Source organism: Mesocricetus auratus, unplaced genomic scaffold (genome assembly GCF_017639785.1).
Source record: "Mesocricetus auratus isolate SY011 unplaced genomic scaffold, BCM_Maur_2.0 Super-Scaffold_100025, whole genome shotgun sequence".
Classification (NCBI taxonomy): domain Eukaryota; kingdom Metazoa; phylum Chordata; class Mammalia; order Rodentia; family Cricetidae; genus Mesocricetus; species Mesocricetus auratus.
Window position 1 is genome coordinate 27,727,469 of NW_024429206.1, and position 27,532 is coordinate 27,755,000.

At 47.5% G+C, this 27,532-nt stretch overlaps 2 protein-coding genes across 2 annotated transcripts in view; one reads left to right on the plus strand and one right to left on the minus strand.

Annotated features, from left to right (window-relative positions):
* Stag3 (stromal antigen 3) overlaps positions 1-21,265 on the minus strand; it is a 30,177-nt gene extending 8,912 nt beyond the window's left edge. Inside the window, 25 exon segments of the mRNA XM_040731575.1 lie at positions 54-190; positions 298-466; positions 578-670; positions 753-830; positions 1,439-1,526; positions 1,615-1,685; positions 1,785-1,985; positions 2,184-2,273; positions 2,384-2,476; positions 2,730-2,833; positions 2,968-3,073; positions 3,222-3,336; positions 3,590-3,697; positions 4,132-4,211; positions 4,410-4,508; positions 5,270-5,393; positions 6,058-6,131; positions 11,107-11,258; positions 11,646-11,850; positions 12,028-12,104; positions 13,028-13,124; positions 18,518-18,637; positions 18,930-19,032; positions 20,377-20,550; positions 21,150-21,265. Coding sequence (XP_040587509.1) covers positions 54-190; positions 298-466; positions 578-670; positions 753-830; positions 1,439-1,526; positions 1,615-1,685; positions 1,785-1,985; positions 2,184-2,273; positions 2,384-2,476; positions 2,730-2,833; positions 2,968-3,073; positions 3,222-3,336; positions 3,590-3,697; positions 4,132-4,211; positions 4,410-4,508; positions 5,270-5,393; positions 6,058-6,131; positions 11,107-11,258; positions 11,646-11,850; positions 12,028-12,104; positions 13,028-13,124; positions 18,518-18,637; positions 18,930-19,032; positions 20,377-20,540 — 2,748 coding nt within the window. The 5' untranslated portion in view covers positions 20,541-20,550; positions 21,150-21,265.
* A 483-nt stretch (positions 21,266-21,748) lies between these two features.
* The window catches only part of Gpc2 (glypican 2), a 5,979-nt gene continuing 195 nt past the window's right edge, over positions 21,749-27,532 (plus strand). Inside the window, exons 1-10 of the mRNA XM_013120737.3 lie at positions 21,749-22,136; positions 22,798-22,956; positions 23,272-23,594; positions 24,256-24,336; positions 24,968-25,130; positions 25,353-25,483; positions 25,618-25,764; positions 25,860-25,999; positions 26,088-26,257; positions 26,843-27,532. The exon at positions 26,843-27,532 is cut by the window's right edge and continues 195 nt beyond it. Coding sequence (XP_012976191.1) covers positions 21,971-22,136; positions 22,798-22,956; positions 23,272-23,594; positions 24,256-24,336; positions 24,968-25,130; positions 25,353-25,483; positions 25,618-25,764; positions 25,860-25,999; positions 26,088-26,257; positions 26,843-27,102 — 1,740 coding nt within the window. The 5' untranslated portion in view covers positions 21,749-21,970 and the 3' untranslated portion in view covers positions 27,103-27,532. The remainder of the gene's footprint in view (positions 22,137-22,797; positions 22,957-23,271; positions 23,595-24,255; positions 24,337-24,967; positions 25,131-25,352; positions 25,484-25,617; positions 25,765-25,859; positions 26,000-26,087; positions 26,258-26,842) is intronic.

The following is a 27,532-nucleotide window of genomic DNA, read 5'->3' on the forward strand; positions in this document are numbered from 1 at the left end:
ACCAGGACTGTGTTCAACTTGGTCCCTCTCTTTCATGTCAGGGACCTGATTACCTTGTTGTAGTGTTTGAAAACGTCTGAGGCTGCGTCTAGCTCCAGTACCCCATAGAGCAGCAGCTTGCAAAATCCAGCAAGCAGGCGGCGCCTCTGGTGCAGAAGCTCGATCTGGACGTGATCCTCCTGGGACTGACCTGCCAGCAAAAACAGAAGCAGTCACAGGCTTAGGTTTCCTGCCCAAGACACTGTAATCAGGCTCAGCCCAAACCCTTTCTGAGCTCTGGGCCTAGAGTCCTTATACCATTGCCCAGTTCTCCAGGCTGGAGAAAGACATGATCCATGAGGAAACTGGCTAGTTCAGACTGGAGAGTAGCTTCCGGAAAAAAGACAAGGGGCTTAAGGAAATCCCGTCCTCCTACAATCATCTGAGGACTGAAGATGAGAAGCAAGTCACTCAATAAGATAAAAGCCTGTTGGGGAGAAAAAATGGATTATTACAAAAATCAGAGTATTTACAAAGACTATAATTACATAGCTCATTTCTCTCAACAGTTTCCTGAAACTGTAGGACACACGCTCACCTGCTCCTGGATCTCTGGGTCTACATCTGAGAGGCAGCTCTGGCAAAGTTCACAGAAGGCTACCATTCTTTTCTTCAGACTCATCAGCTGCTTCTGTAAAGAGGGCAGCTTGCTTCAGAGAGGAACAAAGGTTCGGGCTCCTCCATTCCACTCTCCTCCTCAAACCCACACTCACTTGGGAAGCAGACTCTGAAATGTGGGTTAATGTCCAGAGAATGGAAAAATATACAAGGCTCAAGGCTGGCAAAATCACCTGTAACCAAAACATGTCAGACAAATGGGGTTTGGATCAGCTCAGGTGGCTAGAGAGCAAGAGTAGTAAGAAGAGAGGCTGGAGTGAGGTGACGCACACCTTTAATCCCAGCACTCGGGAGGCAGAGACAGGAGGATCTCTGTGAGTCTGAGGCCAGCCTGGTCTACAGAGCAAATTCTAGGACAGATGGGGCGACATAGAGATACCCTGTCTCAAAAACACAAAACAATAACAAACCTCATTCCAAAAAAGAGAAGAGAAGATAGACCAAGGAAACAGAATTCCTTTCTGATGACAAAGAAGGGATTATTTCAGACAATGTCCAGTGGCTTCTAGCCTAGACAGAAATGTCATATCTTTCTGGTTTAATCAGTCTCCTAGAATCCCTCAACATTCTCAATGGCTCCCAGGAACCCCAAGAGTATATCTATTTCCAGGCACTGAAGTCCCCAGTGCACCTCAGAGAAGAACAGAAACGATCACCCACCCGACCTTCCTCCCTAGTCTACTGCACACCCCAGGGCTGGGGCTGCCTGGGCAAGGTGGCCTCTAGGGATACAGGTTCTGAGAGTCATCTCCTGCCTCTGTGTGTCCAGCCCATCACCTGCCTGGTGAGGAACTTCTCCCGTGTCCACAGCCTTCTGGAGGAGTCTAGAACATGGTTCAGAGATCTCCCAGCGAGTCAGGTCATGAGCACTGTAAGGAGACAGAAGGGAATGTTATGTTGGGACACATCCAAGGGAATCAACTCCATCAACACTAGGAGAAAGGAGAGGGAGCTCACTTGTAGAAGGCAGAGAGACGCTTCAGAGTGGCTGTCAGACTGTATACCTCATCCTCATCTAGGAAGGACGACTGAGGAACAAAGAGACTCATAGCAAGAGTTTCTCAGGAATTCATGATTAACCCTGGCCCCTCTCCTGCTCCCTGGGGTACCCTGCTGTTTAGCACCACCTGCATTAGGTCATCAAGCTCCTGCTGGAATCTATCAGTCAGAAGATCCACTAGCTGGCTTCGGGCAAAGTCCACTCTGCTGAAGAAGGTGAACTCCGGCTTACAGAGCAGATAGAGGCCTTGTGCTGCGGCCTCAAGCACCTCAGGCTCCACGTGCTTCACCACCACCTCCTGGAGTTGCTGCAGAAGCAGCTCCAAGTGCTAGAAAGGAGACGAGGCATGGTGAGTATAGGCTGAGGAGCCACACAGGAGGATGAAGTAGTGATGTTTAGGATAAGACAGGTGGGCTTAGAAAGTCTTCTGAACCCAGGGCCTGTGGAAACAAGCCAACCAACCACAGAAGAACCCTTAACTTATGCAGGGGAGCATCAAGGGCTAGGAAATGAGCTTCCTCCTCACCTTTTCCAAGCGCTGAGTGCAGTAAATGCCGAGGTCAAAGTAACTGAGCAGTTGGAGCAGGGGAGCAACATTCTCTGCATCTGCTGAGAACTGCAGTGGACAGAGTGTCCTGTTAATCAAGGGACAAAGCAAATCCCTGACCCTGCCCTGGGGCTGGTCCCTCACCCACTGATACTCTGGGCTGTAGGAGAGGCTCTTACCTTGGCCAGGAGTTGGGGCAAGAGGGGAATGAGGTGCTCAGCCAGCTTCACCTTGTCATAAGCCTGAAGCTTGCGTTCTTTGGCAGTCAGACCCTGAGATTAGTCATTGGGGGTGAGAAACTGTGAAGAAACACTGGGTACAGAGGGTAAGTGTATCTACACACACTTCTGCTCCATGAACTTCTCTGCCTGAGGAGGAAAAGCTTAGCATATCCCCTCAGACATCTTTTATTTGGAGATGGGCTTCTCAGAGGGCAAGAAGGAGGGCCCAGGCTCTCACCCAGAATGTAGACGTGGAGATGTCCAATAGCCATCTGGCTCCCATGCTGCTGATCTACCAACCCACCTTCTTCCCTGTGACACGCCCCACTGGTGGGTGACCCTCTGCAGCTTGCCGGGCACTGGACACAAGGATTTCTATCAGCATTCTCTCCTGCATATCACCCAGATCTGGGATAGAAAGAGGATCAAAAATCAAACCATAGATAGCCAACCTCCATCTCCACATCCCCTCCCCAGGACACTCTGCTGTCTTGCACTAGAAGATTCAAGATCTCCAACCCCAACTGCCACGCGGTACGCACTCTGGTCCTTCTGCAGCAGCGGGCTCGTCAGGCTCTCCCAGTCCTTCAGGTGAGACCCTGCACAGTCCCACAAGCTGTCTACCAAGTAAGCAGCATGGTTGTGGTGCTGTGGGAGAAGGTTCTCAGTGAGCTGTCCACCAACGCCACCCTGAACTGCTCCAGCAGTGGTTGTGGGTAAGCAGGACCCTCCTACCCACTGCCCATCCTGTCCTCTCCTTACAGGTCTTGGGCACAGCATCCCCTTCCCACATTACCTCACTCTCCATAAAGAAGGCCAGTAAAAGGTAGACGAAAGTCCTTTGGGCTTGTGGACTCCGACGCCGCTCCCGGCCACCCACTGCTTTTGCCTCACACTCAGGATAGAAGATCCTGGTAGGAAGGATACAAGGAAAGGGTGCAGCATGGGAGGAAGTGAGGACAAATGGACAAGAGGAGAGCTAAGGAAATCCCACAGGATTCAGAGAGGAAAGGGACAACAGAGACGTCAATGATTTTGATGTGTCTCTAGGTGGAACAGAAGGGTACGTACAAGAGAGAGACAGAGAGAGAGGGAGGGAGGGAGGGAGGGAGGGAGGGAGAGGGGGAGAGGGAAAGGATAGTATGACAAACACACACCACTCACTTCCAGTACACAAACTCCCCTGCAGAAGAGGCCATGGCACGATTAGAAATATACACAATGGAATAGATTTTCTCACAGTCTGCATTGGTCAGCACTCCCTCCATGTTCCTGCAAGAGAAAAGGAGAAAGGAAGGTATGTGTGTGTGTGTGTTAGTGAAGGGGTGTGTGTGTGTGTGTGTGTGTGTTAGTGAAGGGGTGTGTGTGTGTGTGTGTGAGAGAGAGAGAGAGAGAGAGAGAGAGAGAGAGAGAGAGAGAGAGAGAGAGAGAGAGAGAGAGAGAGAGAGAGAGAGAGAGAGAGTCTTCGAATACAGCCAGGGTAGAACAAAACAAGGCAACACCTACAAGGACAAGACTCACTGAAAGTGTGAGTCATGAAGTAAACAGTCAATGATGGGGAAGTACCCTCCATCCTACAACTTGGGAATGCCCTCTGTCTCCCAACCTGCACACAGGAAGCACACAGGAAGGTCAGTTGTGGCAGGTGGGGGACACAACTCTGGAGGGGCTAGTTTCAGGCTGCCTCCCCACTTCCCACAACTCACTTCAGGACAAGGGTCAGCAACCTGATGGCCTCCACTGCCACTTCACACTCTCTGTCCATGACCATGGAAACCATCCTGTCCTGTGCAAAGAACATTATCCAGGCTCTCACTGTACCCATTCCAAAACATCAGTCTCTTGGAATTTGAACTCACGCAGAGGGAGCAGGAGCTATATCCAGAATAGCTATCAGTCTGCCAGAGAAACTAGGTGGGAAGACCTGAGGTGGGGAAATGGGAACCACAGCAGAGGCAAACGTGGGGCGCTGTCTCCATCTTACCTTGAAGCGGCTGGTAAAGAGCTCCATGCGTGTGCTCAGCTCCCGGTTGCTGTACAGCCCTTCCAGTGCCTTCAAACACTTTAGGCGGACATCCTTGTGCTGTTGAGGAAGGAGACAGGAGAAGGGAAACATGACTGACCAATGATCCCTACAGAGCCTCCATGTGCCCCTCACTGTTGTTCATTCTACATTCATGGGTGATCTCTACACTGAGGATTCTTGGAATGTAAGAAACAGTAAAGGGCTGACTGTTGTATATGTTTGAGTTTCTATCAAATTTAAATCTTCTATTTAGACTAAAAGGGGGAATTGTAGGGGTGAGCCCCACAAAGCTATCCACCCAAAAGGGGGAGAGATAGGGAAATTTAGCACAGGTTAGGATAAAAGGAAGTGAAAGAGAAAATGAAACTCTCTTCTCCTTTTTTGGAAGCCTACCACGCTTCTGACTCCCCAGCTTGTGTGTAAGTTTTTACTCTGGTAAATAAACATATTATATTCCATATTGCACTGACCTCCACTCAGCTGACTTCTCATTGAAACACAAAGGCTCACTCACAGAAGCACTAGACAATCATGATGAAAAAGTCCCTTTGGCTGGCACTCTACCACTAGTGCTACCATCACCCACTTGCTGCTTCATGGGGAATGCCTTTTTCCTCCACGACACAAACTTCCAAAGGTGCTCTGACTCCTGAATGGTTTTCTCGTTTCTGCTTTATCCTACCTTGCTCAATAACCTCAAGGTTCAATGCCTTGACTGGGGGATCATTGTGAAATGTTTGAGTGGCAGATCAAGAACAGGCGAAGTGTCTCTGGAAAGGCCAGAAGTGGGTAGCAGGGAAGAGCTGACTGAACCTAACCTTATCATGCAGGGTCCAGCCTATGTATTTCAGGTAGCTGTCATTGAGAAAGGAGGTGCTATAGCTTTGCATCCAACACCCAAGCTCCTCGATGCAGATAGCACGGATCTCAGGAAGGATGTCCCTAAGAAGAGAGAGAGAGAAAAAAAACCCTGACATATTGCCTTCTCTCAAAAGTTACTTTTTGGCTTACCACACAGCACTCTAAAAGGAGTTACATTTGTGACAAAACACCAGGTACTAGGCCTTTCATTTCCTCATTTTAATGTAAACATGTGAAATATATGAAATCAAATGCTTCTTTCTATAACCAGCATATGAGATAGTTTAACCGCATCCCCCATACTCCAAAAGTAAGATTTAATTCCACCAGTTCTTCAAACACTATGAAACTCCCCTACCCTTAGCACACTGAAACCAGAGGCTGGGCTAGGAAAAGGCTTACTGAGCCAGACATGCCTCATGAAAGCCATCTTTCAGGACTCTGCCCTTGTCTGCTCCAGTCTCCAAGACTAGAAGGACAGAGGCAGGGCCAGGATGTGGGAAAGGTCAAGAGAAAATATTCAATAATATCTTGACATCTGATTTTCTTTCCCAGAAGAACTCACAAAATCCTGTGCAGGTAGGGATAAGCCAGATCTTAACTAATTCAACATTATCTGTCAGTTTCCACTCCTACTGCAATAGTCCTGGAGCTAACTAAATAACTCAGCACTGGAAAGGGCCTTGTCATTTCCCATGCTATCACCAAAGACAGTAGCTTCAATAAGAGCTCATAACTGACTCACCTGTACCGATGGACAAAGACACCTCTGAAGATGGCATTCATCATCCCCTCTATCTCCTCTTGATTCTCTTGGAACTAGAGGAAGGAACGGGGTCAATCTATTCCTCTTGTACCTCAACAACATAATATCAGAGACACAGAAAAATCCAACATCTGCCCACTTCCTGTTTATTGAAGGACATAGTATGAACCCTTGGGTATCCTGTATTCCCTTCTAATTACAGAAGAAGAGACGCAATCTAATGTCTCAAAGGTTGCTTTGTGTTTGATAAAAAAATAATGTCCCTGGGAACTGAGAGATGGGTCAGTGGTTAAGAGTACATATTGCTTTTGTAGAGCTCCCAAGTTCAGTTGCCAGGACCCATATCATATGGTTCAAAATTACCTGTAACTCTAGCTCCAAAGGATCTGACATCCTCTTCTGGACATCTTTGTACTCATAGACAGACAGACAGACAGACAGACACACACACACACACACACATACACAAATAACAAACCTTTTTTTAAAGGGCAGGCTTCTGGTTGGGGTTATTCTATTCATACCTGACAGTTTTTTTTAAACATTAAAAAAAAACTTTAGCTTTCTTTGTAAGTGCATTGGCATCAGTGTTACAGAGACTTGTGAGCTTCCAGGTGTATGCTGAGAATTGAACTCAGGTCCTCTGAAATAGCAGTCAGTGCCCTTAACTGCTGGGCCATCTCTTCAGCCTTGACAGTTTTTTTTGTTGTTGTTGTTGCTGTTTGCTTGCTTTTGCTTGTCTGTTTTTTTTTTGTTTTTGAGACAGGGTTTCTTTGTGTAGCCCTAGCTGTCCTGGAACTCACTCTGTAGACCAGGGTAACCTAGAACTCACAGAGACCCACCTGCCTTTGCCTCCCAAGTGCTGGGATTAAAGGTGTGCGCCACCACTGCCTGGTCAGTTTTGTCTTTGATTACTATTAATTGGGGAATTGAAATTTTTAAAAATTTTATTGAATGTATTTATTTGAGGGAAGTGTGTGTGTGTGTGTGTGTGTGTGTGTGTGTGTGTGTGTGTAAGTCAGTTTCAGGGGGTACTAAGGATGAACTAGACTTTCAAACAAGTGTTTTAACTCACTGAGTGATCTCACCAGCTTTTAAACAAAATTTTAGCAAAATGAATTTTTAGTAAGAGCATTTTGGTAAAAGTATAACCAGTAAAAAGAGATGAAAGAGATTGGATCAGTAATTTTCAGCTGAACAATTTTGTTCCCCAGAAGGTTATCTGGAGAAGAGCCAGAAGTGGTTTATAAATACAAGAAGACAGTGTCCTCTGGACACAGCAGGGCTCCTTATGAATTCACAGTGACTCTGACAGTATGCACAAGCCCCTTACAAGCTCAAGCAAGGCGAATGCCAGCATGGAAAAGGGAGAGTTATATTAAATCCTGCCCCTAGTCTGGAAGCTACTAGAAACTGATAGCTGCTGGTAAAGGGAGAGTCAGTTTTCTTTGAGAATGTTGCCTTTGGTAAGCAAACTGTGCTCCTTTGGAAGTCTGCACATCCAAGAGTATATGGGTAACACAAACTGTACCTAATGGATGAAAAAGAAAAAAGAGGCCACAAAGATGGATGTATAGAGAAGTGGGATGGAGAGTTGGGGAGGGGTGAATATGATCAAAATGCATTGTACAAAATTCTCAAAAAATAAAATAATTTTAAAATTTCTATTTTTTAAAGTTTTGGTTGTCATGGCTGGGGTATGAGTACTGAAATCTAGCAGATAGAGGCAAGGGAACAGTGCTAATAACATACAAGGCCAGGACAGTCTCCCACTGTCAATAATGCCACTGCTGAGAAATCCTGGACTGGATGACTTAGATACTAAGAAAGCAGAATTACAAAGAGAAAACATCCTATTTCTTCAGTACGTCAATACACTGAGGGAAATCTGAGGAAGCAGACATTCTGTGTAAGATTAAAAGAGGAGGCCAGGTGTTAATGCATACCTCTAACCCTAGCACAAGGGAGCCTGAAGAGTGGTTTGACGCTAGCCTAGGCCACCATAAACAAGCCCCTTTTCCAAGGAAGAGAATATTAAGAAGCTCCAGAAGCACCATCACCAAATACCCTTACTTAAATCCTGGAAGGGGAATTTTAAGTCTGGATTAGAAAGTATTAAGGAATCATGACCTTTTGAGGCATGAAAAAAAGTGGTACTGGGTAATAAAAACATGCTACTTTAAGAGGGTATACTTAAATCTTTAGGGCTGAAGAGCTACTATGTCTCACTATAAACTATCAAAACAGATAAGCTAACATAATAAAATACTGTTTATGGAAAGCACTGTGTATATGTTATTCAATATATGTGTTGTATAATGTCTTAGGTTTTTCACATTTAAAAGATCATCAGTATCAAATTTTACAGAAGCCTGTAAAAGGAAAACTGAGAGAAGACCACTGGTCTAGAATCTAGGTACTACCCCATTTAGTGGGAAATCAAGGAAGTAAAGGAATGCTGTAAAGAAAAAAAGACTGTTACAGAGAAGTGGACTAAGGGGTTGATGCCCATTCACAAATGAGCAGAAGAAAACAGAATGGCAGGGAGGCTCAAGTGGGAGGAGGACAAGTGATGAAGAGTCCAGAAAATAAGAAAAATGGTTCACACTAGGACAGCTTCCCTTTTCAGAGACTCTCAAGCAATGCTTAAACTACAGATAGCATCAAATACCATCCACAGAGTTCAACCTTGGGACCAATGGCATTATAGATTTCATAGTTTTTGGATTTTGGAATATTTATATAGTTTACTTATTGGAAACACAATTTCCAAATCCAAGTCTGCGATACACTACAAAATTAAAAAAAATCAGAGTGTCATATTGGTGCTTAAAAAGTTTTGTGGACATTTCAGAATTCCCATTTTTAGATTAAGGATGCTCAAACTTTATTGTGTGTTTGTGTGTATACACCTATGAGAAACCAGTTTATAAATTACACAGAGTAACAAAAATAATGTTGGAATATTGTTATGTGAACTTTGGACTCTTTTTTTCTCTCACCCCCACCTTTTCTCTCAAAATAGTCATACTGTTCTTTGGTATTCCTTTTTGTCTTTGAGACAAGACCTCATTATTCAGCCTGGCTGGCCTGGAGCTCACAGAGCTTCTCCTGCCTCCATCTCCTGAGTGCTAGCATTAAAGGCGTGCACGCACCACTATGGCCAGCTACTTTGGAGATTTCTGAACCTTTGTTGACTGTGGGAAACTGAAACCACAGAAAGCTCACCTGCAGATCTAATGTGGGTCCATCACACTAAAACCCTAGACAGTTCTATATGTATGCAGGCCTTTAACATCACCCTGACAATGAAAAACAGCAAACGAGAATGGAGTAACAGAGTTTGCTTCTCAAACTGATACAGCTCAGGGATGGTACCTTCCTGTCAGATGTAAGGCTTTTTGTTGTTGTTGTTGTTGTTTTGGTTTTTTGAGACAGGGTTTCTCTGTATTGTTTCAGAGGCTGTCCTGGAACTAGCTCTTGTAGACCAGAGTGGTCTCGAACTCACAGAGATCCACCTGCCTCTGACTCCCCAGTGCTGGGATTAAAGGCGTGTGCCAACGCCCGGCCAGATATAAGGCTTTGTATTCAATTTTCCATGCCATAGAAAAAAAGAAGAAGTGAGCAAGTAAAAGAGACAGACACTCACAATAGTAATTATTTCCTTCTCTTTCGACATAACAGAGAAGTCATTGCTCTTTTTTTTTTTTAACGAGGAATGGGAAACGCATTATATATACAGTTAGACATGGTATGTCCTACCAACCTCAAGGTGGAAGAGAGGAGAATCAGATACTAGCCAAGAGTAGAAGACAGGTATATCAGTGTTTGACTCAAACACTGCTATTTGAAGTTTAGTCAGTCTAAAAGATTTTCCCAGGGCTTACTGTGCCAAGTGTATTATAGTTTAAAAATTAAAAATGCCTCCTCGAAAGATTCATACACAAACGCAGGCATGCACACATGCACAGGGTTAGCTGCCTGCTGATAGACTTAATAGGTGACTGAATCCTAAGGGTTCTAACTTCATCGATGGATTAATCCACATATGAGTTCATAGCTAAATGGGCTTATGAGGAGATAGGGCTTAATTGGATGACATAGGTCACTGGGATCATGTCTTTGAAGGAAATAGCTTGTCCCCAGACCCTTCCCTCCCTCCTCTGGTTCTATGAGGCAAGCGGCTCTGCTCTATCCTCACCTCTAGATTTAATGGTCAGCCTCACCAGAGGCACAAAGCCATGGAACCACTTGAACATTGACTGAAACCTCTAAAACTATGAGCCAGAATAAAACCTTTCCTCTTTGAATGTTTCTCTCAGATATCTGTCAGAGTGATGAAAAGCCTACCACAAGGAAAACAAAACAAAACTTACTGTGTGGCTAGGTAGTCAATTCCATCATTATCGCATTTAAATTGATTGGAAGGTATAATAACCCCTTTAATTTTTAAATATTTTTCATGCAATATATTTTGGTCATATTCTTTCCCTTCTCCCAATTCCTTACATGTTTGGTTGTGAGCCTAGCCTTTAACGGCTGAGCCATCTCTCCAGCCCCCCAATTCCTACCAGAAGAATTATCCCTCTTTTTAAAGAAAATGAAACTCAAGTTTTAGAAGTTACATAAGGTCCTCTATAACAACTACCAGAACAAAATTGATACCCAGGTGTGACTGGGAGGTGTGTGCTCTTTCTGTTTCCCAGTAACTTGACCCCCCCTTATCATCTGTTTTGTTCAGCACCCTATGATAACCTGTACTGCATATTTAACATGGAGTTCAAACTTAACTTGGCATGCCAGTGTAACATTTAAGCACTGAAAGTTGAGATACAGAAAATTCTAGCATTTCTCCCAATTAAACATCTGTGATCCCATGTCCCAGAAACACAGAATGACTTCTGACAGGGTGAATTCAGGAAAACGGTTGCCAGTCCCAATTCTTTATCTGAAAGGCTGCTTGAGGTCTGTGCTTACTTCGAGAAGTGACGGAACCTGACAGGGTCTGGGGGCAGGAACCTTTCTCACCTCTTTTCGTTTCTCCAGCAGACTCTCCAGTCGCTCCAGTGCTCTCTGCTCTGGCCCCTTGTTTCGTTCAGCCTCATATTGACGCTGATTGTTGTCTCTGTGCAGACTCAACTGGAGTGCAACTCTTACCAGAGAAGTCATTAGCTTCATGGCTTTGAGTCAGAGGAAACAAGGAAGCCATTGTTCAAGTCAGAGGAGAGGGCATGAGTGCAAAAGCAAAAGGGGAAAGGATAAAGAAAATAAAAAGCACGGTGACCCTAAAGTTCTAAGGTTTCTTGTCCCAAAGTGTCTCTCTCCTGCAACTTTTTTGGCCTTCTTTTATGCGCCAGTCTATTGCCAGGGGAATGCTGAGAAGATATGGAAACTGTGGTCTCCCCCTTTCCTATGTCCACTAGTGTGGAGCAGGAGGGAGCTCTAGCATGAAACCAACAAGGTACTGAATAGCATTAATGTAGGTGGGAAGGAAGACCCAGAACACGGAAAAAGTTTCCTCTATCTCATTAAACTCAGGAAGCCCACTGAGTTGTGTGAATGCTCACCAGCCAGGGTACTAGTATGACGGAAGGCGCGGACCTGGGAATCCGAGAGGCCAATGAGCAGGGAGATAAGGTCATCCATAGGAAAGCCATCATAGAGGAGGCTGTACTGGCATTGATAGACCAGTGTCTTCACAAACTCACAGAAGCTTCCCTGGAACTTCTTCCAGGATGGGCCTGAAGCTGTCAGGGGATAGTCCCCTGAGTCCTACAAAGGGGTTTGTGGAAAGAATAGAAAAATTACTAGGTCCAGGAAAGTCCAGGGATTTAATTGTTAAAACCCAATAGCACAATGAAAATATAAATCTATATACTTCATTTTGCATTATCACTCAATCCCAGAGGCATGCCAGCTAATTTCTGTAAGTTCCTTAGCTTCCTTTACCTCATTAAACTGTTCTGTTAGGTGCTGGATGATCTCTGAGTTGGACATCACCTTGAACATCTCAGGAGTTACAGTGCCTGGAAGTTAAAGGAGACAAGAGACATAAAGAGAAAATAATAAGACCCAGATACATTAGAGGATGAACTAGAGGAAATATTAAGAAGAGCTTGGGGAATCAGACAACTTGAATCCTTCCTAGTCAAGAGCCTGTCACCATTTATTTGTACATCTGCTATGAAATATCTTCTGGGAAATGTAAAAGAATTATTTAGTGAAAAACTACGGTTCAAAAAGCACCCCCAAATAAACACAAGAAACAAAAATACACAACTAGGCCAGATGATGAAATCTTCTAAGACAAGTTGATGCTCCCTGGCCCAAATTAAGCCTCAGCATGTGGAATTTGGGAGCTCTACAGCATCTGACAGAAAACACAGTGACTGAGAAATAAGAACAGACTATCTCATATAAAAAGACTAGAAGGCACTCGGTGTTTTGTGCACACTTGCAATTCCAGCACTCTGGAGGCCGAGGCGAGGAAAAATAAAGGTGAAATGGCTGATAAACAGAAACAAGTAATAGGCTGCCTCATATACAAAGACTAAAAAGTACTGGATATCATGTGCATACCTGTAATTCCAGTACTCAGAAAATTGAGTGAGGCAGGAGGATTGCTTCAGGACCAAGGCCAGTCTGGGACACATTGTGAAATTATATCTCAAAAAATAAAATAATAAAGCCTCCAAGCGTAGTTTCAAATCTGTGCCTATCATTATCATGGCAAGATTCTTTTCCACCAAAAGGTTGTATCTCAAAAATCAACATAGTTCCATACTAAATTACTTCCAATACTTATACATCAAAATAATAATTACAAAATACATTAAATAATCCAGCTCTTGCCTTCTTTACTGAGACCATTTCAGCTGTACTCACAAACAGAAGGAAAGTCTTAAACATGAAGGACAGGGATCTGGGAGAGGTAGGGGAGTCTCCTCACTTTTACATCCACAGGAACGAATGAAAAAATTAACAAGCTCCAAGAATCCTGCATTTTCATCTTGCTTGTAGTTTTCTAGCCACTCATCCACCAAAGACTAGGAGAAAAGTGTGGATGATTTCAATTCCAACAATATGACAGAACAGATTATCCTATTTGATCTTCCCAAATGAAATATACAAATTTCTTATTAAAAATTACAAACATCTGCTGGGCAGCAGTGGTGCACACCTTTAATTCCAGCACTCAGGAGGCAGAGGCAGAAGGTAGAAACCAACATAGGTTAAAAAAAAAACGAAAAAGCAGTAATTCTGGAAGTACAAAGCTGACTTTTGATGGGAGGGTTTCACTAAACAAGATAGCTATATAGAATGCACAACATAGGACATAGATCTAGCCTAAGAATCATTCCAAAAAGAGTAGTCCAAGGAAAGGCTTCCATGTAAGACTGAGTCCCGCAGAGCTGTACTCTTATGAAAAGAATGGGAACTGAATCTACAGGGCCACTGGGAACAAACAGCGAGAGAATGTACTCTATAGTGTAGCTGGAAAGAAAAAATGAATCTCTCCAAAAAAATTTAACTATACTTAACCCTTAGGTCTGGGTTTACCTATATGACCAGAATAATCTCAGGTACAGAACTTAATTAAAAGTGATTCACAGCTGGGTATGGTGGTGAGCATCTCTAATTGCAGTACTTGGGAGATGGAGGCAGGAGGATCAGGAGTTCAAGGTCATGCCCAACTTCATGATGAGTCTGAAGTCAAGTCTGGGCTACATGGTACTCTGTCTCAACACAACAACAGCAAAAGTATTTAGAAGTGTTCCCATGTTAGAAACAAATACAGGTCTCTCTCTTACAAGCACACCTTTGATCCTGATCCAAAGTGTTTCAACACACAAAGCTTAGGAGAAAATGAGTGGATCATAGCAAAAACCTAATAGAACATATGAGGAAGGAGGCATGGAAATAAATAATTATAAAACAGACCATAGAATGTTATCTATGAGAATGAAGGTATCACCAGTTAAAAAATGGTTGTTTCATACGATTAAGAAATATACATATAAAAGTAGAAACAATACAGTCAAATTTGAAAATGAGTTAACTCTGCAGAGGTGAGAGATAAAATGTTAAGGTTTACTGCATAGGGCTGGAGAGATGGCTCAGCAGTTAAGAGCATCTGCTGCTCTTGCAGACGGCCTGGGTTTGGTTCCCAGCACCACAGTGGCTCACAACCACCTGTAACTCCAGTTCCAGAAGATCTGATGCCCTCTTCTGGATTTTAAGGACAATACACACTCACGGTGCACACACAGTATATAGGCATTCATACACATAATTTTTTATCTAACAAAAACACAAACTTCTCTGGATGGGTACAGGAAACTTCACTGGATGGCTACACAGAAGAACAGATGGTGATCTGAATCAGTGCAAGTGTCCAAACTGCAGCTCAGAGAGGCTGAGAGATGGAGTCAAAGTATTAAAGGATCAGAGAAAAGACTGAAAAGTTCTAAGATCTAACTAGATTCTAGAATATAGTAAAATGAAGAAGGGGAAATATCTGAAAACTTGTTGAATAACATCATTTCTAAGATCCAGGAAGCTAATGGATCTCTAGCATAACAAATTTACAAATAAGATCTATGTAAATACATTAGCCTTGAATCACATAGGGCTATTAAATTAAATAAAACTTAAAAATCAAATTCCTTAGTTGTATAAACTATATTTCAAAAGCTCAATAATCACATATGGGTAGTGGATACTGTACTAGAAACACTGGTATGTAGCACCACTGTAAAGTCTGTATTTAAATGTCTATTTGCCATTGTGTGTGTATATGATGTGTGAATGGGCGTGAGCACATCACAAATGTAAGGGTCAGATGACAGCTTTCGGGGGCTGGTTCTCATCTTCCATATTTACATGGCTCTGGTAACAGAACTCAGTTACCAGGCTTCACCCACTGAGTCATCCCACAAGCCCTAAAATACTGTATTGATTGGTGTTAAATTAATGATTGCTGATTTTCAGCAGCAACAAGGAAAGGCAGAAAGCAATGGGAATAATATCTTAATGTGCTAAATAAAAAATATATTATCTCAGGATGTTATACATAGTCTAGCCAGGATAGTGTCTCACACCTGTGACCTCAGCACTCAGGAGGCTAAGGTAGGAGGATTTCTCTGTGTCTGAGACCAGCCTGGGCTAGAGTGAGACCCTTAACAGGTGCATCAGGGGTGGGGTAGCACCTTTTATCCCAGCACCTGTGAGGCAGAGGCAGGTATAGCTCTGCAAGTTCCAAGTCAGCATAGTATACATAATTCCAGACTAGCTAGGGCTACATAGTGAGACTCTGTCTCAAAAAAATAATTTATATGATTCAGTATCTAGTAAAAGATCTTTAATAAACAAGTATATTTTTATACCAGCAAAATATGAAAAGCTTTATTAATAAAAACCCCTAAAGGGAAATCTGGAGATTAAAAAAAGAAGGAATATTTGAGATTCATGAAGGAATAACAAACAAAAGCTTGAAAAATATAGCATATATAGACAAGCACTATGTAAAATAGGATCTGATTAGTTGAGGAAGGGGAATAGACTGACACAAATGACAGCATGTATATTGGAGGAGACAGCTGTCCTTAAATATACTAAGGTCCTATAGAAGACATCCAAAATGAATCATGTAAAAGGAGGGAAGACAAAAAGACAACATAAAGCTGGAGCATGCAAAGTGGTAGAAAAATATTTAAATATATCAATAATGATAATAAATACAAATTATTTAAATTTCTCTGGAGTACAGATTGACAAAATAAGGAACATAGTTCAGACATGAAAAGATCCTAAAGATACACACAGTAAAACTGGAAGCTTGGGAGAAAAAAAAGATAGCAAGTCAATACTAACCAAAAATCAAAATCAATGTTGACAACTATTAATGTTAACTACTAATATCAAACAAACCAATTTTAGAAGTGCCAAATTTTAACTATAAAATGTTTTATTTACTAAGTAGATAAAAATTTTAAATCTAAATCTCTATACAATATTGTACTTCATAAACTTTGAGAAAGTATGGGTACATATAAATATAAAAGGAATGAAAAGAAAAATAAATATAAAAGGAATAGCTGAAAAAGTCACCTTCATAGATGGCTGTTTTGCTTTGGGTTTTTTTATTTTGTTTTTGGTGACAGTGTGTCTCTGTGTAGCCCAGGCTGTCCTAGAACTAACTACTTGAGGGCTGCAATTAAAGGTGTGCATCACCACATCCAGACCCACATAGATTTTAATATGCCTTTCCCTATATTATCACACAGAACAAATCATAAAAAATAACAACAGCACAAACATCAAAATATTAACACTCTCAGTCTTATTAAAGAGCACACCAACTGGAAATATGAACAACAGTTTTTTTTTTAAATCTTACCACATGCTAAGTCAGAAAGTTAAGTCTGCTCAAGTTTGAAAGACCACAGTCTTTGAATATACTACTATAAACTGAGAGATCGAATAACAAAAAATACAACCAGTAAAACTCCATACCAGAAAACTTGAAATACCCCCCTGAAAATTATAAAAATCTACGTAATATATCAATATGAATGGATCCAGTGTTAATCAAAAAATTAAATTACAGAATACCAAATGATTCACCTAAATTGATAAAGAAATGCATTAATTAATGGTAATACTATAACTACGAGAGAATAACATGAAATTATTGGATAAAGGAACTAAGGGACTGAGTAGGATGGAGAGATATATAAAGCCTCTTCAGCTCTATTAACATCTTGTTTTCTGAATTGAAGGTTAGCAATTTGGGTAATTTTTCTTTCTAATACTGGGGACAGAATGTAGGAGTGCCTTATATATGCTAGACAAATATGGTACATCTGAGCTATATGCTCAGCTTAGTGTTTTAACTTTTAAGCTATGTTTAGGCTTTATACACTTTTTAAAAAAGATTTATTATTTATTATGTATACAGTGTTCTGTCTGCACGTCAGATGAGGACACTAAATCTCATCATAGATGGTTGTGAGACTCCATGTTGCTGGGAATTGAACTCAGGTCCTCTGGAAGAGCAGCCAGTGCTCTTAACCTCTGAGCCATCTCTCCAGTCCCTGTACATTTTTTTAAAAGATAGGCCCTCACTACATATTTCTAACTGGTCTGGAACTTACTGTGCAGCCCAGGCTGGCCTCAAACTCAGAGGTATGTCTGCCTCTGCCTCCCAAGTACTGAGATTAAAGGCATTTACCACCAGACTTGCCAAGTTTTATTCACTTTTAAATGATATGTAATAATACATAAACAATAAATGTGGGGACAGAGGAATATTTAATATAACTGCTTAAGAAGCAAATATCTAGGCTTCTTTCTGGCCCACCCAGTGACTTTCCTGTGTCTTCTAGAAAGGCAGAGTTGCTCCTGTTCTGTGGTCCTCAGGAAAGGGATACTCTCTTCTGAGGGCTCTTTTCTTATCATGTGGGATTCATTCTCCTCTGCCTTACCTTTATTGGTTTGGGTATGCTAAGTAAAATGTCAACAACAAATTAGATTTGGAGACTCTGATCCTTATTGTCTTCTTATCCTATAAAGAATCAGATGGTATCAGGAAACAACTGAGTCTGATATGTGGCACACGTACACTGAGCTCCAGGCCAGCCAGGGATACATTAAGAAACCCTGTATCAAACAACGCAGAGATGAAGCTTGCAGTTACCACTTTCTAAAGCAAGGTCTCAAGAGTATGGTCTGTATAAAGCAGACAGTCTGAAATTCCAGATGGCAAAGCACCCAGCAACCAGCTCTAGACACTGTTAGCCACAGTCTGCCCTCTACTGCCAGGGTGAGGAAAGCTCATCACCACAAGCCTGATGCTGTGGCTCTCTGTAGAAGTATCACAAGTCCACTGAGTCTCTGATTCACAAAAATTCCCTTTCAAGTGTCTGTCTGGTCAGAGTATAGCTATCAGTGTTTTGAGAGGCAACAGAGACCTACATGAAGATACCAACCTGTGTGCTGTCTATGCCAAACGTGTAACAATTATACCTAAAAACATCCAGTAGTATGACTTACACATGGGAAACACACTGATAAATCCTCTGTGAGGGGAAACATTTCATTCCCAAGAAGGAATTTTCTAGTCTTCTTCTTATCAATAGTTCTATGCTACATATTTCCCCATGTTGTCAAAAAGTATATGATTGTAAGTAGAAAAACAGGAGACAGAAATCAGGTATTGGTAGCTGATTTCCATTTTCATTTGTGTGTGAATTTTTAATATAAATGCAAACTGTAAAGCATTAACGCAAGTCAAAATGTTTCAGTAAATACGTTTCAACAGTTCAACTTTTATAATTATAAACTTGCAAACACTTTCTAGGCAATGCAATTTAGAAATATAATTAACTTCCTTATTGATGTCAAGAGGAAGAGGAGCAGAGGTGAGACACTTCTCTACCTGCATGTCGCTTTTGGCAGCTTTCACAGCGTCAAAGAGATCACTGGTTAGCAGCACTGATTCCTTCTTGCCACGCCCACCAGGTACTATTCGGGACCGCTTCTTTCGATGTTTTGCTACCTATTAAGTGACATACAAAAGCTGTTAGGATGACACTAACATCTGACTTCATCATCGTCGCCTTAAGTAGCCTTAAGCTGCCACAGGTATGCTTCCATTATTGTTTCGGATTTTAAGTAGCTGCTTTTTTATTCCTGTGAAATCGTCTGTTACTAACCTTTTTCTTTTTAAAGAATTCTTGCTCTTCTCCATCCTAATGTTATCTTTTATTCCATCCCATCACCTAAGTCCCGTCCAGACTTTTCTTTGCTGATTCCGCAACCAGACTCCAAATTAAATAAAAGGGACTCACTGGGGCAGCTCTGGGTGGTCGCTTGGCTGCTCTCTTCTTCCCATTGCATCTCGAGCTGTCTTCAAAGTCGCTGTCTTCATTAGTTGACACAGAGGGACTGTCCCTGTTAGGAGACGATGATTCCCCTTGTGCCACCCCATTCCTTCCACACACAGAGTTAACTATAGTTTCTATTTATCTCTAAATGTGCCACATCTACATGAGAAAAACATCCGAATTTTAAAAGATAAGGGGCAAGAAGACCCCTCAAAGCAGTAGAGATGAGAAATGAGGAGCTGCAGGCAGGAGGGAAGGGTCAGCAGGCAAGAGCACTGACCACCAGGCCAGAGGCCCACTCCCAGGACCCCAGGCAGTCGCCCTGAGTCCATGTGCATGCTGTGGGTGCACCTATGCCACAGACACCTAAGTAAATGCACTTACGGGTTGGTTTTTTTTCACAATGAGGAACTGAAGCAGGTGAATGTCTGGTATTCACAGGCGTGTTCAAACTACTACTTTGTGTGAGTAACTTACCACTCATACATAAGTAGATGGGCGTGTACCTGGGGTTATAGCTCACTCTGGAAATATAGCCTTAGTGATTCAAGTTTACAGCGCTGATATGATCTAGTCCTCAACAATAGCACTGGCAGAAACAGAAATGATTCAGAGATGGTCAATTAAAACAAATGGGATAAAGATTATTTTTTCCTAGAAAGACTACAAAAACAAGATGTGTTGCTATAATCTTCACAGAATAAATTCATAAAGCTATAAGGATCATGGATCTGTTTTTAAAATCTCAAACAGAACCACAAGACACCAACTAAAATACGCCTACAGGTTTTCAACCAACAAGTAAAGCACTCTTTATTTACATGCTCTCTGTCCCTGGTCCCACTAGCAACTGTTACGTGCTCAGCACTGTGACATGTTCAAGACAGCGTTAGGTGTCAAGATGAATTCAAAACTAGATGTGTACTCCATTCTTTTTTTCAGGGTCTTGTTATGTAGCCCAGGATGGCCCTCTGAACTTACAATTAAGATGTGCTATTTTTGATGTTTATAAGATGTAAGACAGCCAAGAAACAGCAGAGTTGAGCAGAGTCTCCAATCTGAACTGGTACAGCATTTCTTCCTTCCTGATTTCTCCCTTCCCTGCCTTCCAGCTTTTTTTTTATTGTTTTGTTGATTTTTATTTATTGTTTTAAAGCAGTCTCATGCATTCCAGGCTAGCTTGAACTCACTCTGCAGGTGTCGGTAATCTTTGATCCTCCTGCCTCCACAGCCCGAGCTCTGGGGTTGCAGGTGTGCTCCCCCACACCCAGCTTCCAGCACAGCACTTCTGATATTTTCATACAGTCCCACACATACTATAGCCAAGCCGGGAAAACAACAGAGAACAGCTGCTGAGGGTACAGAAAGGGCCCCCAAATGCAACAACCTCTGTCTCACCAACTGCACTCACCCCTCTGCAGTACCCTGGGAGTCCCTGTCATCACAGGGAAGGCTGGTGGAGGAACAGGGAGACAGGGCCATCTGTGTACTTCCTGCAGACTTCTGACGTGGGGAGGAGGCACTGTCTGAGGCAGAGCCATGGAGCTGAGAGGAAGGTGACCACAGAGTAGGCATGTCAATTCAGCTGCAGGAAAAAAAGAAAGGAAAGTGTTCCCACCGCACTACTCCATCCCTGCCATCACCTTTCTCCCCCAGGATACGGTCCTGGCCCTAACCACGCTGAGGTACTAAGGCCAGGACCCCATCAAGGGCTGGCAGCAAAAGGCTGGGGGAGGGGTGACAGCGCAGGCCCGCAACCCCAGCTAGCTGGGAGGCTGAGGCAGGAAGGTCACCACATTCAAAGACAGCTGGGCAATCTAGCCCGACTTCATCTCAAAAATAAACAGAAAGAGAGAAAGAGGGGGGGGGCTGGGGATTCTAGCTGAGGGGCAGAAGGCTTATCTGACACATTCAAAGGCTCGGGGTCCAAACTTCAGTACGGGTAAACACACAAACAATAAGCTCAAAGTACGGGCCGCCTCAGGTTCCCACGTCTGGGGATCACCCCGACTGCACGGGGGGAGCGGCGGCTAGGCGCGCTTACAGGGGGGGCTTGGGTTAGGCCGGGGACGCCGCAAGGGTCGAGGGCCGACCCCGGGGAGCCAACTGGAGCGGAGGAGGGGCAGGGGCAGGCGGGCCGGGCGCGGCCTCGCTGTTGGAGCTCGGGAGGAGAGAGGTCGGCACCTCCGGGGTCCTTTCCGGTCTCCCGGGACACCCCACCTCCGACTGCGACGCCCGCCGCGGCGGCGGCTCGTCTCTTCCTCAGACGGCGGGCAGTGAGTCCGGAAAAGCGCGGGAAGGCACGGCACTCGCCGCGCGGGCGCGAGAGTTAACTGTACTTCGCGCGGCCGAGAAGTGTCGCGAGACTTGGGGGTGGGGGCGGTCGGGGGGGGGGAGAGAGCGAGCTCGTGCTAAGCACGTTCGGGCCGCCGCACGCTCGGGCTTCGGCTTCGAGCGGCCGCCGGGCCTGAGGCGTGCATGCCTGTCACGTGGGCTCGAGCGCGTGCGGGTCGCTCCGCCCTGGCCACGCCTCTTGTGCGCCTACGTCCCCCTCCATTGGCTGAGCGTTCTGCCCGGCTTCCCCTTTGCAATAGGCTCAGCTTCCCGCAAGCCCCGCCTTTCGAGCAAGAAAGCCACGCCCCTCCCCGAGGCCGCTTTCCCCCTACCTCAGCAACCTCGGCCGTGCGGCCGCGTTCCGCCCCCTGCCGAGTTCTCCTTCCACATTGGCCTCGTTTCTGCCCTGACCCCGCCCCCGAGGCCGGTTTCTCCTGTTCATTGGCCGGGCCTCGCTCCGGGCCCCGCCCCCTGTCCCGCTCCCTGGTCCCATTGTCTCCGCAGATGCCGCCTGCCCCAGCTACGGCGCCGGGGCTGCTCGGTTTCGGGGGTGCACGCTCTTTCTCTTTCCTGCGAGACGTCCCGCGGCCGAGGACGGAACTCCAGAGCTCTGTGCGCTCTTCTTTCCTTCTCAGGACCCACTTTGCCCCGTCCCGGGGAGGAGGGCAGCTATGTCCGCGCTGCGTCCTCTCCTGCTTTTGCTGCTCCCGTTGTGCCCCGGCCCTGGTCCGGGACCTGGGAGTGAGGCAAAGGTCGTCCGGAGTTGTGCGGAGACTCGGCAGGTGCTGGGAGCCCGGGGATATAGCTTAAACCTAATCCCCCCCTCCCTCATCTCAGGTGAGAAGAAAGAGGAAGGCTGGAGTCAGGGTGGGAGGGGCGGGGACGGGTCCTTCCCGTCTCACAATGACCCTTTCCTTTCGGTGACCATTATGATACTTGTTTCATCTCTTGGGCATCCTTCTTCTCCCTCCTCCTCCTCCTCCTGTAACTTCCTTCCCAGGACCACAATAGCCCTGCTGCTCACAGAATAGCCCTCCCTCAATCCCCATCGAGGAATCCCCGTCTCTGCAGTTAGTCCTTCTTAGCAGGCAGGAATTCCCTTGCATTTTCTCATGAGCTTCTTCTATGGTAATACTTTCTCGGTCACCAAGTAGCCCCACCTCTGCAAACCCCATCCTTCATCCCGCAGATGTCCCATAAATCCTTGGAGGTGTGGCGCGTGCCGTTTTGGGGAGGGTCACCTGAAGACACCCGGGTCACTAATTTGGCCGGGCAGTTGTCAAGAAGATAGATGATGCTATGGCAAACAAGGGTGCGCTCGGCGTGGGTGAGGGACAATAAGGGAGGGCTCAGGTAGGTCTGAAGGGGCAGACAAAGGAGAAAGCGACCAGCCCGGGCAGGTGCAAGAGGCAGAGCAGCCCCCAGGGGCATGGGGAGATGGGGGAATCGTAGTAAGCCTTCTCTCCGTCCGCGCTCCCTCCCTGTCTCCTCTGCCCAGGTGAGCACCTTCAGATCTGCCCTCAGGAGCACACCTGCTGTTCCAGTGACACGGAGCAGAAGCTCATCAGGGATGCTGAGGTCACCTTCCGTGGCCTGGTGGAGGACAGTGGCTCCTTCCTGATCCACACGCTGGCTGCCCGGCATAGAAAGTTTAATGGTGAGGACCTTTGGGGGTCTCCAGATGCTCTTCACACGCGTTTATGTGGGTGACTCCCACCCAGCTTCCTGCCCCCGCCCCCTGCAGTCTTCAGACAGCCACCGCCCACCCCAGAACTCCCCCAGCTGCCCGGCCCGCTCAGCTCCAGCTCCCACTCCGCCTTCTCTCCAGGACCTGCCCTTCCTCGTTGCCCATCTGCCAGATCTCCGGCTCGCCCAGTCTGCTAATCCCTTTGCCTCTCTTTCCCTCACTCTCTGCCCTCCGTCTCTGCTCTCCATCTCTCGTCCCGTCTTCTCACCCCTCCACCTCTGCTAGAGTTTTTTCGGGAGATGCTGTCCATGTCCCAGCACTCTTTGGCCCAGCTCTTCTCGCATTCCTATGGTCGCCTGTATTCCCAGCACGTCACCGTCTTCAACAGTCTGTTCTCGGGCCTGCGGGACTACTATGAGAAGTCTGGCGAGGGCTTGGACGACACCCTGGCGGACTTCTGGGCACAGCTCCTGGAGAGAGCCTTCCCCTTGCTGCACCCACAGTACAGCTTCCCTCCCGACTTCCTGCTCTGCCTTACCCGGCTGGCCTCCACCGCCGACGGCCCCCTGCAGCCCTTTGGGGACTCACCCCGCCGCCTCCGCCTGCAGGTGAGGGCCCCCACGGCCTGCGCCTCGGCAGCCCTGACCTAGCGTCCTCCCCACGGCAGTCTCCCCCTTCTGTCCCCTCTGACCTCATGCCGGCCCCTCAGCCCTGCTCTGACCTGGTCACCTGTGCCTGACCGGTGTCCCTCGATCTCCTGTAACCCATGCCCACCCTCACTCTTTGCCCTGTTTTGTATACACACTTGGCGCCACACTTGGCCCCCACACGGTGACTTCCTGCGGTTCCACCAAACGTGAGTTGGGCAGTCCATAGCTGGGAATCGTTTCCACTTACAGTACGTTACATTGAATCCCCATCATGTTGTTGAAGGTAAATAAGCGCACCCTTACTTTACAAAGGAGAAAATGGGGCTCCCAAGCAGGTCCCTTGCCAAGAAGTGGTAGTGCTACACTCCACAGCCCAGTCTTCCGACTTAACTTCAGTGTTCTGATGCACACTCTGTCAAACCTTGTCCAACACAGCCCTGCCAGCTCTTTCCAAACGCCCAGCCCTCCTAGACTGCAGCTCCCTTGGGAACCTCCCTCCTGTGTCACCCCACAGTGTACCCACCCCAAATTAACCCACAAACGCAACCTCCTGCTGCCTCAGCTCTTCACAAACTCATAATGATTGTGTGTCTTTCCCGCTCACCCTCTCTCTCCCCAGATAACCCGGGCACTGGTGGCAGCTCGGGCCTTGGTCCAGGGTCTGGAGACTGGGAGAAATGTGGTCAGTGAAGCCCTTAAGGTTAGAGGGGACCTGCGTGTGCACAGAGCCTAGGCTGTGAAGAGGACGGGCACCGGCTGGTGGGAGAGGCCAGGAGCTGTCCCTTATCTGCTCCTGGGCTCTGGTGTCTAGGGTATATCAGAAGGAAGGCCAGAGTCAGGCCTCCAGGGGTGTCTGAAGGGTCTCCTGTGACTTCTGACCCTCCCCTCTGGTGACTCACGTGCCTTCTGCCAGTGTGGGGGGGGGGCTTGTTCATTTCCATAGCAGTTTAAGATTGCAGCGAGCCCCTCAGCGGCCGCTCCCTCCTCCCCTGTCACCAGCCTCCTGCCTCCTTCCTCTCTCCTCAGTTTTCTCGGGCTCAGTCTTGGCCCTGAGCCTCTCCTTACCCCCTCCTCCCTGGTAACTCCCTGGTCCCACACCTCTCGTGAGGTAGATTCAGCAACCTTGCCTCTGGGTGCTCCCCATGCAGCCCAGCCAAGGGGGGTCAGCAGTGCCACACGGGGTCAGCAGCCAGCCATGGCTGCTCACATCCAGCTTCCTGCAGATAGCCCGGGGAGGTGGGTCAGGTGGCTCACCCCTCTGTGCCCAGCAGCACGCTTGCTGAGAGCAGCCTAGGAGTTCATGGATACCCAGACCCATTGTCTACCCCCAGGTGCCGGTGTTGGAAGGCTGCAGACAGGCCCTGATGCGGCTGATCGGCTGCCCGCTTTGTCGGGGAGTCCCCTCGCTGATGCCCTGCCGGGGCTTCTGCCTCAATGTGGCCCATGGCTGCCTCAGCAGCAGGGGACTGGAGCCGGAATGGGGCGGATATCTGGGTGAGGGGGCTCAAGAAAGCCCTGTTGAAGAAAGAGGGCCCTGAGTAAGGTTGGGGGCCAGACCCAAACCGGGAGGAGGGATGGGAGGGAGGGCTTTTCTCAAGTGATCACACACACCGCCCCAAGCAAGCAAACTGCTGTTTATTTGTAAGGCCCTGGAGAGATGTGTGGGGCTACCCTAGTTCAGTGCATACCCTCCACTGTCTCCCCCACCCCCTCAAGATGGTCTCCTGCTGTTGGCCGAGAAAGTCCAGGGGCCGTTTTCCTTTGAGCTGGCTGCCGAGTCCATCGGGGTGAAGATCTCAGAAGGGTTGATGCACCTGCAGGAAAACAGTGTAAAGGTGTCGGCCAAGGTATGGACAGGGACGGGTGAGAAGGTGAGGCGTGGCTTAAGCGGGTGTGGGAAACAATGGCGCGGACGGGAGCCGTCGGACTCGGGTGTGGCTTGCCTCGCGGGGGCTGTGCTGAGGTCTTTTCCTACGCCCAGGTGTTTCAGGAGTGCGGGACCCCGCATCCGGTGCAATCCCGTAACCGTCGAGCTCCAGCTCCCCGGGAAGAGGCAAGCCGGCCCTGGAGGGTGGCCGCCGAGGAAGAGCGGCCCACGACGGCGGCGGGCACCAATCTGCACCGCCTGGTGTGTGGAGGGGCTGCGGGCGGGTGGGTGTGGCTCGACAGCCGCTCGCGGGCTCGCTCGCCCGGCACGCTGCAGCTTCGTTTCCTGTCGCACAGGTAGGGGAGCTCCGCGAGAGGCTCGGCCGAGTGCGGGGCTTCTGGGCCGGATTGCCGGTGACGGTGTGCGGGGACTCCCGCATGGCCGCAGACCTCTCCCAGGAGGCGGCACCCTGCTGGACCGGCGTTGGGAGAGGCCGGTGAGGCTCCGGCGGCGGCGGCGGCGGGAGCGGGCCGGGGAAGGAGGGAAGGCGGCAGCGGGACCCTTCGGGGGTGTCGTGTTCCCAGGTATCTGTCGCCTGTGGTCGTGGGCTCTTTGAACGAGCAGCTCCGCAACCCGGAGTTGGATACCTCGGGACCCGATGTCCCAACGCGGCGGCGGCGGCTGCATCTCCGAGCAGCCACGGCTCGGATGAAGGCGGCTGCGCTGGGTCAGGACCTTGACATGCACGACACGGGTGAGACCCGGAAACCCACCCCGCGCCGCCCCTTGCCCCGGGCCACTGGCGGTCTCCAGCGGGTCCCCGCCGCACTGCTCCAGCCCCGCCCATCTCCCCTCGAGTCCCGCCCATTGCCCAGCTGCCCCCCCGTTAGCTAGCTTCATTCATTCCCATTCACGTGAGCCTTTGCTAAGTGCCTGTCTCCAAGGTTCCATCCTTGGTTGCAGTGGAAGACACACACATTCCCGCAGAGAACTCTGAGGAGGCCTTGTGCGGAGCAGAACTGGGGACAGGGAAGCTAGCTGTGGTAGCCTGGACTGCCCCACCCCCAAGTTAGCCAAAGAGAAACGCGTTCAGGCTCTTTTCTTTGTCTTGGCGGCCCTCCCTACGCCCCTCGCCCCGTTTCTCCGCTTTTGTTTTTTGTGGCTTCTTGTCGGTCTTCTCTCCCTGCCTTCCCGTCCCTGCCTTCCCGTCCCTGCCTTCCCGTCCCTGCCTTCCCGTCCGTCTCTCGTTACCTTCTCCCGTCTCCGCGTCCGCCTGCACCGTTCCCACCTCATTCTCTTCCTTTCCACTCCCTGCCTCCGCCCCTCCCCGCCCGCACAGACGAGGACGCCAGTGGCTCCGGAGGGGGACAGCAGTACGCGGATGACTGGAAAGCCGGGTCGGCGCCTGTGGCTCCCCCCGCCAGGCCTCCGAGGCCGCCACGCCCTCCTCGAAGGGATGGCCTCGGGGTCAAAGGCGGAAGCGGCAGTGCCAGATACAACCAGGGCAGAAGCAGGAATCTGGGGTCCTCCGCTGGGCTCCACAGCCCGCTCACCGCCATTGTCTTCCCCTCAGCCCTGGCCCTGCTTGGACTCCGATAACCAGGGAGGGGCGCCCTAGCGTCGGGAGGGCCCTTTCCTCTCCGCGTCCTCAGCCGAGCGTGAGGAAGAGGGGAGGGGCCGCAGAGAGGGTAGAAAGGGACTGTGTGGCTGAATGGCTGGGGCCCCAGATCCAGGAGTTTCCCATTGATGGGGTAGATGGCTGTTCATAATATTTATTTTTTCATTTGGGGGCTGGGGATATTTATTTAGGTTCAGCTCTTTTAAGGCTTGGGGCTCATCGATGCAGAAGGCAGGGCGGGGTGTCGGGGAACCAACCGACTGAAGGGACTTGGAAGTGGGGGGGAGGGGTGTTGAAAACGGACAAATAAACCTAGCTGGGACTGTGATGTCACGTGCCTGTAAACCCGTTGTTTGGGAGGCTGAGGCAGGAGGATTGAGAGTTGGGCACTCAGCTCGCACAAAAACGAAG